The 11629-nt window shown below is 35.5% G+C and overlaps 1 protein-coding gene across 2 annotated transcripts; it reads right to left on the bottom strand.

Moving 5' to 3' along the window:
• Nucleotides 1-1249: 1249 nt before the first annotated feature.
• Nucleotides 1250-9053, bottom strand: LOC130055227 (tRNA modification GTPase GTPBP3, mitochondrial-like). Of its 2 annotated transcripts, none has more exons than XM_056167112.1 (9): nt 8861-9053; nt 8192-8434; nt 7466-7601; nt 7113-7266; nt 5167-5239; nt 4843-4986; nt 3742-3907; nt 2022-2423; nt 1250-1545 (listed from the first exon to the last, which is right to left on the bottom strand). In XM_056167112.1, exons 1-9 carry the CDS (start codon nt 8979-8981, stop codon nt 1311-1313), a joined length of 1674 nt encoding a protein of 557 aa, XP_056023087.1. In that variant the 5' UTR covers nt 8982-9053; the 3' UTR covers nt 1250-1310. The 2 variants fall into 2 exon arrangements, with proteins under 2 accessions (XP_056023087.1, XP_056023086.1); XM_056167111.1 differs by having other exon boundaries at nt 8192-8437; nt 8861-9052.
• Between the last annotated feature and the right edge of the window lie 2576 nt (nt 9054-11629).

The following is an 11629-nucleotide window of genomic DNA, read 5'->3' as shown; positions in this document are numbered from 1 at the left end:
TTTATTTAGTTACTGTGTAAAGTTACAAGTCACTGCCGAAAGAAATTTTCTCATCTTCAGCATGCGTCACTCAAAGTCATAATTTTTTACAACCAAAAAAAAAAAAATTAAAAACTCAAAAAGAATATATATATGAATACACACAGAAAATGAAACACTAATGTATAAACTTCACACTTCAGCTCTTTTCACAACTCCTCCTGCATTGTTTGATACTTAGAAATTGTAGTAATTACAAAAAGTATTTGACAACAAATATAATTTTCTTTCAGGGAAGTTTATAGAGAGACAAGACAGAAGTCTTATTTCAATCAATAAAGAAAATAACGCAGAATCTTATATCTGTCCGATGACGTTAGCTTCATCAATGGCAGATTCAGGATTTCACAGCAAGGAGAAGGGGTGAAAAAAATCTGAGGTAGGTGGTCTAGAGCCCCCTTTAACATCCCCCACCCCCACCGCACACACATACAGTGTGTCCAAAACAAAGCCCAGATGGATGTCAAGGAGCAAGATGTTTTGTTGTAGTTTGATATAGAAATCTGCTTAAAATGAATAAACATGACATTATTTTAAATCGTTTCTTTCGTGTCCTGGTATATACAAATATATTCTTTCCACGGTCATCACCTAATGGCCAAAAACAGAGATTGTGACCCCCCCCCCAAGCGCTGGACCCCAGGGGAAGACATCATGACACCCCCCCCCCCCCCCCCCCAAGCGCTGGACCCCAGGAGAAGACATCATAACATAACATAGTTGAAATGGTTCGGAAGGGGAAGTTTCATCCTGTTGTTTGTTAAAATTACAAAACTCTGTTTTTATTCTGTCCATTTCTATTGATACTTTTTTAAATATGCGACAAGCAGAGGAGTTTTATGAAAATATTTTACCAGATTTACATACCATTCAAAATTGGACCAGTATAGATTCTGCTTAATAGGCACACACACAATCCAGGCTTCAAAAGAAAGAGAAAACGCAAGCAAAAAAAAATTAGAAAAAAATAAGTTTTTTGCGCATACTTCTTGTCTGAGTAACTCCTGAGCCGTGGCCTTTGGACACTAAAGGACAGATCCCGAGGCTCGTTCTGTAGGATATTAAACATTACATTACAGTACTCTTCCTTGGTGCAGAGCGTGTACTGATACAGTGGTTCATATTCTTTTGAGGATTTTTTTTCTACCCACTCCCTTCAGCAGAACATTCTTCAAAATCTCCGGCCGTCGAAAGGATACAAATGAACGTAAAAATGTAACAGTAATTTAATTACAAGTATGTCGATATGCATTCAATATACATTAATATCATTATTTTCCAATACAGAAGTCTTTGAAAATGATGTCCAGAATCTCTTCTGATGTAATTTTCCCCGTGATTTTTCCAATGTCATATAGAACTTTTCTAAGATTCTGTGCTGCCAACACAACATCTCCAAGTTCCATGTACCGTTTGTATCTCTCTAGGTGACCTTGACACTTTTCAAGGTGAAAACGATGTCTGGCTTGGGTTAGACTTGGATTTCCTGACAAAGGGTTGCCACACCTACAATGAAAATCAAGAATTTTTATAAATTGAAATCCATGTAACATATTTGTACTTGGTGATAAAATTATGAATGAAAGAAAAATTTGAACTTTCAAATGTGTATTCTTATTGTTTTCTGGGTTTTTTGGGGGGATTTTTTTACTATGAGTAATGACCAAACATATCTACAATCAAAATTAAAATCCATACGGTACTACTGGCATCAATGTGTTTGGGTATTACATGCAGAATTTATTATAGATATGAAAATAAGATGCCAAGATGCATGTAAATTTTTCATTCCTCTTTCCTTCCCTCCTCCTGCTCTCTCTTTCTCTCTCCCGAGACTTCAACTTCTCTTTTACCCTACCTGCACCTCTCCTACACTGCAATCCTCTTTCTTTTATCCTGACTCTCTCATTTACCCTGTCTGCCCCCCCCCCCTTTTTTTACCCTGCCTGCCCCTATATTTAACTAAATATCCAAATACTCACATTGTTCTAAGCCTTTGTTGTAAAATTTCCAAAAATTCCTCTATACCTTGCCCAGATGTACAAGAAATACAACAAGCAGAGAAGTGTTTATTTTCCTGTAGGAGTCTTTGTATGGAGCCCAAGTCAGAGTCCTCGATCAGATCACATTTGTTCACAACCACAAGAAGATCATCAGCATCCACAGAGATATCTAGGTCACCCTGAATCTCATTGTTTGAAAGCAGATGTGAAGCTTTGGAGTCATTGTCCATGGAACTGGTATCCGCCAGTACCTCAGTCTTCAGTAAAAGTCCTAGATCTGTAAAATGGTCTCTTATGATGTCCTCAACTGATTCCATGTTTGAACATTTACACAAATGTGTTGCCTCCAAAACAAGGATCTGCAGATCAGCTTGCTCTGCTCTGTGTTAAAGGACAAATAGTTTCAGTGGAATGAACACACCAAATGTCAAAGACAAATAGTTTCAGTGGAATGAACACACCAAATGTCAAAGACAAATAGTTTCAATGGAATGAACACACTGAATGTCAAAGACAAATAGTTTCAGTGGAATGAGCACACCGAATGTCAAAGACAAATAGTTTCAGTGGAATGAACACACCGAATGTCAAAGACAAATAGTTTCAGTGCACAGGCTTTCGACATATAAAGAAGATGGGCCAAATCACTCAACTGAGTCACCTTGGCCCTGTCATTGTTCAGCTGTTGTGATTTTTACAAGATTTAATTTTTTTTTTATCAATCTTTATTCCCATGAAAATATTTGAACCTATATTGTGGCCCCAACCTAGCCCCAAAGAATCACAACTTAACAGAAAATAAATTCACACCAATATGACTAACATGATCTTGCTCTTCTGGACAAGACCAAGGTCATAGGTCATGATATAAAGACCTTGCCTTAAAAAATCTACTGACCCTGTAGCATATTACTACACTATAATTATGAACCATTCTATTCGGGAACATTAGTAAAGGGGGGACGGAAGTTGATATCATTATGCAAATGAGAATTCCCTTGCTGATGTACCCTCTGATGTTTGTGCAGAAAAAAAAAGGGTGGCACTGAATGCTAGGTAGTGTGCAGCCCTGCAAACAATAAATAAAAATCGGTGTGGTTTTCAGACAGGCTGGCATGGGGAAGTTTAGTAAATCTATCACAAAACAACATTCATGACCCCTCCCCCTTTGCTCTGACTCCACCATGTTTTGTCACCCATAGTGACAACACTGAAAATGTAGAGATCAGCAAGACAGGACATTTGGATGTATAAATGTCACTATGAATGTTTGAGAGTACGTACATGTGAGTGGGTGTCAATTCAATTGTGAACTTTTCTTATTACGCATGATATTTACTCTCAACTAATTTTAATTCAAGGAATGCATGAATAAGTGAAGTTGTAAAAAAAAGTATATACCAATAGAATTGTTTAATATCCATTCCCTCAGTAAAACAAATTTTCCATAATTTTTTTTTACTGCTAATCATATTTACTATTCTTAATTTTATCGTCCAATGAAAAAAAAGGGCTATTCCAAAATATTGTCAATTTCTGCCCTCCCTTTACCAAGTTTTTGCTTTTGAGAAGCAATCAACGATATTTGACGGTTGATTACAGCTAATAAATGGACTTTATTTCTAGTTCGCCAGGATGATGGGAGACATAAGTCCTTGACAGAGTTGCTTCTAAATTCTTAGCAATATTCTGTGCATACCTCTGCACTGCTCTGACCACGCCTTCCTTCTCAATAATGTCCTCTGTCTCCCGCAGTCCTGCTGTATCACTCAGAAGGACAGGGTACCCTCCCACATTGAGTGTGGTCTCAACCACATCTCGTGTTGTTCCTGGAATAGGAGACACAATGGCTGCTGGCCTCTGGCCTGAAACAGTAGTGTTTTCTGTAAACAAAGTTTTGTTCATGTGCAAGAAATTTTCATGAGCTGCACAAGATCATCATCATCACAAATATTTCTCGCTGCAAAAAATTAGTTCCTGTGAACCAGTTCATCACTGGTAAATCACAAAATTTGTCATGAATTAAAGTTGGTTTACCATATTATCTATGATGTAGTCAGTGCCATATAAAGCAAGTCAAAATATCACAAACATGTACTACCAAAAAAAATGTATATCTTCACATTTTTTGTTCACGAATTATTCTGATGTCAGTTTCATTCTACTTGTGATGAAAATATTATTATAGATACATGTTTTGAGTATATATCTAATATTAATGACACTTGCTACAAACAAATTTTCCTACCTTCTTTTGAACATTTCCCATGTTTACAGTTTCTGACAAAATACTGGCATGTTTGAAAGTTTCCTAACTGTAGAGTATTCATCAATACTTATCACCAACATGATGCACCTTGAGCAATATTTTTAAACAATGTGTGTGACAAGAGTTAAAGCGATTACGATATAAGTACAGGTGTCTGTATACAGGAAAGCTCTAAAAACAAATACCCAGTAAACATTAATCATATGATCAACATGACCTAATGCAGTTTGTAATGTTGTTATTTTTACTTGTTTTGCATATCTATTTATACATGTATATTGTACAGAAATACTTGGAAACTGATTTGTTTGTAGCAAGTGTTCTTAAATTCTAATTAAGGATTTCTAACATCCTGTAGCGATTTTCACAAAACATCTTACGCCTATGATAAAAATTTTGTCTCAGCTTTATACTCAATTGAGTGCAACTTTGCCGGTACACAAGATACCGCATAAGCAGAAGTTTTAGCAAGGATTTAATTTTGGCAGTATGAATATCTGCCTGCTATATAAACACATGGACACGACTTACAGATGCTGTTCAGCAGTGTGCTTTTGCCCACATTAGGTCTGCCCACTATAACCACATGGACACCATCCCTTAACCTCTCTCCACGCCGATGGTCCCTCAAATGGTGCTCTATCTCCGTCTTTAATCTGTCCACCTCAGCTGACACTATAACCAGGAAGAACTAGTACATATAGGAAGTAGTGTCATTTCACAGGACAGAGTACAAACAGGAAACGTCATTTCTTTGGTTAATATTCCATACAAACAAAATCCAAAAAATGTAAGAAATATAAATCTGAGGTTGTAACTGTATGTATATATACCGATAGGTAATTACTGAACAACCTTCTAGAAGCAGATCCTCTTCCAATGTGTCACTCTCAGCAAAATCTATATAGGCTTCCACATTAGCAGCAGCCTGCACATAAATAAATTAATGAGAATTTGAGAATAGCTCAAACAAAACTCAAATTCATCAAAACTCTTTGCTAAATGTATCAATCATGTAGACGAAGAAATGAATATTTAATTCAATGGCCTAATATGCCAGTTTCGAGATAAGAGCTCTTCTGTGTAGGAGGTGCATTTGGTGGAACTTAGAATACTTAAGGTATCACACCGGTAATTATTTTCACTATATATTACTATAGAGGAAAAAAAATCATTAAAAATCAGTTTACAAAATCGATGCTGAATAACACAGTCGGACACGTTCTATGTTTCTTTTCTCGTCTGCCAACAACAGAAAAACAACACCCTTCGTGGCATTTTCGAAAATAAATTACCCGCAAACAAGACTACCCTCAAATTCACGTGTTAATTCACATGTGTGTAAACAGCCGGAGTGCACCTCAGGAAGTAGCCTCAGCTACCAACAGCAAATAGTTCCTTTGTATACACTTGGTTATATCTACAAATTACACAAAATTTCCTAATCAGGGGTACAAAAATTAAGAGAAAAGAAGAGGAAATGAGAAAAACCGCGCAAGGAAAAAAAATATTTCTTTAAATATATGGAACTACAATTGACTAAGTTCATTTTGATTGGACAATTACTGGTGTGATACATGTACCTTGAAGTGGGACAGAGTGGACCTACAGTTAGTGAGGAAGACGATAAAATGTATTAAAAGCGGCTTTTCTTTAAAAATGTAAATGTAGGAAATAGAAAATACTATTGAAAGAAATGTTTTACTAATTTCAAAATGGAATCATAAAAACAAAGTCATATTTACAAGTAATATTCTAGATATAAAACATACGAGCAACGAAACAATGTGATATAATAAGAATTCCATGTATTTAATTAGTCCCTGAATACTTATCATTTACTTAGTTTGTGTATCAGTCAAATTCGGGCGATGAAACTGTGTATGAGAAACTTATTGAGCACATCCACTTATGCAGCGATGAATATTTGTCCCACTCCTGCGTGTAAACAAGTTGTTTCATGCCTTACTATGTACGAGAGTTCTACAAAGGGAAATAACTCAGACATATTTCGAAACTGGCATATTCAAACAATATCTTCTTTTATAATGTCAGTTAATGTAAACCACTGGCTAATACATACATATAAACAAGAAATGTTTTCATAACTTTTACTGTCATTTACACAACCAGTATGTACACCTTGTACCCATCCAAGCATTTAATACAAAATGAATGTACCTCCATCACTGAAGAGCAGATATCTCTGAAATTGTGGTAAATTTCACCTTAAACTTTAAAAAAGAAATCAACCTTTACTCTCATCAGCCATAACGATTTGACCATGACATTTTAATTAAAGAGTGTGAAGTATCTATCTTGTGGCCGAGGTAAAAGCTGCAGACGAATTATGCATGTATGATGAAAGACAGATCAAAAGTAGGCTCCTGATTAAAGAGTCCCTCTTTTGGTGGTCAGGAATGTGAAGATTCTTGAGTATTCTGAGTTGAATAACCTAATGAATTGTCCCTTATTTTTACAGACTTGACAGCTATATCTAAGTACTGCATCCAGTATATCAACTACAATATCGATGAAGCCTGTACATGTACACAGTCGGACCTTTCATTTACATGGTTTATAATATGATAATCAAACATGTGAAACCCTGTAAAAATTTACTTTATGTTAAACTTCATTCTACCATTTTATGCAGACCCTACATCTACGTCAAGTAAATGAAGTAATGTAATTTTTTAACTGGTTGGTATTTGTCAAAGAGAGACACTTTAAAAAAATCAATTGGACGTATCTTAAAAAGTTTGTAGACAATAAATAAAGTTACATTCTTGACCACATACTTTGATGACCCGTTTCCTCCACCCCCTGTACAGTTTCCCCAGGTCCCCCTCCATCTGCCTCAGTGCCTGTTTTCTCTGGGCCTCCGTCTCAGCATGAATTAAGTCCCCTAGCCCCTCCACCTCAGTTAAATCCAGCTTTCCATTCATAAAGGCCCTGAAACCATGTAAAACAGTTGTCACTGATAGCACATCAACTCTTATGTTTCAGATTCTCTGCTAGAAAGATAAAGTTTGTCAGTAACAGGGTGAGATAGAGAAACTGTAGATATCCTATGTCCCCTATGTCATCAACTACCTGATGAGGCACAATTTCATCCAGAGGCCCGATTGGAAGTCGATTTCCTCATCCTCACCTCTTGGTAAATTCCCCCGCTTCTGCATGTCTGTATTTAGGGAGTCTTCCCAGGCTTGTAACCATGGCAGCAATGACCGCTGGACCTCCATGGACTTGGAACTCCACACAGTCCTCTCCAGTAAAACTCTCAGGGGCTGAAGTCATTTAATTCATTGCCTATTGAAAGTATTGCTATAGCTAATATAACACTCTTATTTCATTTGTTAACTCATACCAATTACAATGTTTTGTTTGATTATAATTTCATTGAATATTTTGTGATTCTAATTTTTGCAATTTTATCTTACCAGCAAAAATTAAATAACCTAAAAAAAAATACATGTTATACATTATATCATATATGTGTGCTATCTGGTGGTTGTAGTCTAGTATAAAATCACAAATGTTTATGGAAGACTAACTTTTGTTCTTTTTGTGGTTTGGACATGACCTGTTCCAGCCAGCTTGAGGTTCAGTGGCAATACTTTTAGTCTATGCTATCATATATACATATTATTTCATTTATTTATCTTTTTATTACTGGGGTTTATAACAAGCCTTTCACACCCAGTTACCGAGGTTCTTACTTCTAGGAGTAGGACATGCCAAAAATTCAAGTCCTTCAAAAATCGAGGAAAGTGAGGAAACGATACTGAATAACTGATCTCCAACCGAGGAATCAAGATCCCAATGAATTTTCTGAAACAACGTAAATTTTAGACCCTGAAAAGAATTGAGAACTTACACGGGAACCATACGACCAGCCCCCTGTCTATTGGTTCTCTGGTGCTGGGGTCCACTACTCTCTGAAGGATAGTTGTCCTGGGAGAGAGTAGATTTGGTGTTGAACACATCTGATATATGGATTCCTTTGCCTGAGGTCCAGATACTCTGATGACCGCTACTCCACATCTTCCCTGTCCAGAAGACAGTGCAAATATTGTGTCTCCTCTTTGTGTAGATGTATGAACACTCCTCTTAAAAACATCTGCTAAAAATCAAAGCCAATTTCAATCAGCAGTTCTTTGAATTTGAATATTTATCTGATAATTAACAATTCACACCCAAGCACGACCACTTGATGCAGTGTACTGCGACTCACTCCATTTTCTGACATTTCTTTTAGCATTGTCTTTGATACCTCTATCCCCTTTCCAAATAATAATAAAAGAAAATGAGAAAGAGGGGGAATTGGTGTATCTGTGTTGATGTTAACCAGTTAAATAAATTGAACGAAATTATCTAAATGGTGTTCTGCTTCAATACAGAGTTTACCAAATGAATTGAACGAGTTCCATCTAAGAAATCCCGTTTCACACTTCCCGAATTTTCCTTGACAAACAAGACAAGACATCACTTTCACCGTCCTCTTGTTTGGACAGCTTGGTGTAAAACTTGTTGAGTTACCAATTACCTCGACTGGTCGCTAACTGTCGTCTTGCAGTTCTCGAGACATTCAATTTAACCGACATGGATTCAAATCCTAGTACTCCTCCTGCGCGTGACAGATTTCGAAAGAAGCGATATCTTGACATATCGAAGAAAATAAAGCCTCTCGGTCTGTTCACTAGTCATTCATCATGCTTTTTGAATATCGGAAGACTCCATGGTGATACTAATTAAAGATACCATAACAAAAACAAAAATATTTCCGGATATACCCCCCCCCCCCCCCCCCCCCCCAAGATGATGCAAGTCCCAATTCAGTGGAAATTATAGATTTTACAAATATTTTGCATCACATATATGTACCAAGAAGATTAAGGACAGGCGATCACCATAAAAAGAGTGATACAAGCTCTCGAGTGTTTTATATGAATTTTTTGTAATTTATCCCGGAATGATAAAAAAGGTGTTTTGTCAGCAAATAAGAGATTTTAGAGTCCAAATTTCGCTGTGATTTAAATTGGTGCATGATATGAATATCTAATAAAACTTACCTAAAAGACGATATATAGGCTATATTTTAATAAAAGTTCTAATTTTTTTTTTAAAAATTCATGAAAATTGAAAACGTTATTTCTTCATATTTTTTTTTAATGTACAGATAAAATCGTCAAAAACATGTCAGTTAGAAAAGAGATATATCGAAGAAATATATTATAAAAAGAAATTGAAACGGAATGACCAAATTTCAGATATATCACTATATTCAAACGAGAGGAAAAAAAGTACCGATTCCGATCAAAATTGATAGAATTATTAAAATAATCATTTTGTTGTTAAATGTATGCACTTTTCATTAAGAAATTAGTTTCCTTTATAGATTCGTTTAATTTGTAAACCATTTTACATCACGCGAATGCCTACTTTTTATATATATATAATTCCGATCGGGCTTGGTTCAAATTAGAAAAATCGTAATATTTCTGAATTTTGACCATTTCAATTCAATTTCTTTTTAAAATTTGTTTATCTGATATATCTTTTTTTCTAATTGACATGTGTTTTGAAGATTTTATAAGTAGATTTAAAAAATATTAGCAAATATAACGTTTTCAATTTTTATTTTAAAAAATTAGAACGTCTATCTGAGTCGTTTAGGCATGTTTTATTAGATATTCATATTATACATCAAATCACAGCGAAATTAGAATTCTATAATATCTTATTTACGAACAAAGCACCTTTTTTTATCATTCCGAGATAAATCACAAAAGATTCATATAAAATACTGGAGAGCTTGTATTACTCTTTCGATGGTGAAATCATACTTCATAAGAGGTGTTTTAACGGACCATTAAATAAAAAATTGGTGTAATGAGCTACCTTAAGTCATTGTGTTTTAAAGAGTGAAATTGGAATCAATGAAAGATTTAATTTTTGGGGGAAATTGCGGAATATATCAAACTTTATTCGCCCTTAAAAATATATGCCCCTTCCCGCGGCACCGTTGTCGGGGTGGGGAATGTTATTGTTGGTAGAATATAAAACGTCTAATATATTACTATCATGCAATAAATGTGTGTAATATGTGACAAGAATAAGGGTCACGTACTTTTCCAGAGGATATATATTAGATAGAATAAAGCCACAAAACGTGCAGTTCCCCATTTCCTTTCAAGTAACCAAAAAAAAAAAAAAAAAAAAAAAAAAAAAAAAAAAAAAAGAAGCTAAATTTCTAAGCTGTTTAGCTATGTAAAGTATGGAGAATATTCATCATATTAAGCGCGATCAAATTAAAAGATATCTATAGTTGAAATAAAAAATATGCTTGAGTTCCTCATTGACAATATCTTCGTGGTCTTTGGTGATCAAATCTTCCAACAGTCTGTTGGAATCCCCATGTGCACGAATTGTGCTTCTTTGTTAGCTGACCTGTTTTTATATTCCTATGAAGCAGAATTTATTCAAAAACTTCTGCATGAGAAGAAAAAATCTCTTGCTGTGGTCCATCTTCGCTAGCCAAGGGTTTACGATCTGCTCCGCTTCTCTACAACCCCTTGGCAGATTTAGTGCGATTTTCGTAGATTTGAGTGGCGCCCTCTAGCGGATGGAGAAAACAACCCTATTTGGATAACATCATGCTTATCCAATGAAAATGCGTGTTTCAGCTACTGTTTAAAAGTTGTTTAGAAATGTGGTATGCAAATCATTAAAATGTTAATAATAAATTTAACTATCTCTTAATTGCATACTTGAAAAAGAAATGAGTGAGAATATTATTTAGAAAATAAACACGTGTGAACCCATGAAATTTATGTAGTCGTTGAGTCTACATGTACGTTTAAAAATAACCCCACGTGTGTAAGGTGAATTCCAAATAGAGGAAACTAGCTCTGACGCAACTGTCTAAATCTGGGATAGATAGAACATAAAACAACGAATTACAAGAGATGTTTGATATTAAACCTATGGTACGGTACTGTAGTAAATAAAATGCATTTCTTTACGCAGATACGAGTCTGAACTGCGCACGTGGCATCATTGGTTTGGATATGTATTTGATACACAGCCGAGTGACAGTTGTAGGTATTTAAATTTCTTTGTTTTGCACGTGATCTGACGTAACACGTTCTCTGATTGAGCAGTGGACTTTCCCTGCGTCCAATTATATGCTGAAAGTTGAGGCTACGAAAATCGCACTAAATCTGCCACGGGTTTGTAAAGAAGCAGAGTGGATCATAAACCCTTGGCTAGCGAAGATGGCTGTGGTCTTCAATTCGACGTTTAGATACATTGT

Source organism: Ostrea edulis, chromosome 5, assembly GCF_947568905.1.
Source record: "Ostrea edulis chromosome 5, xbOstEdul1.1, whole genome shotgun sequence".
NCBI lineage: Eukaryota > Metazoa > Mollusca > Bivalvia > Ostreida > Ostreidae > Ostrea > Ostrea edulis.
Note: the sequence above shows the minus strand (reverse complement) of the source record. Positions and strands in the feature narration are given on the sequence as shown.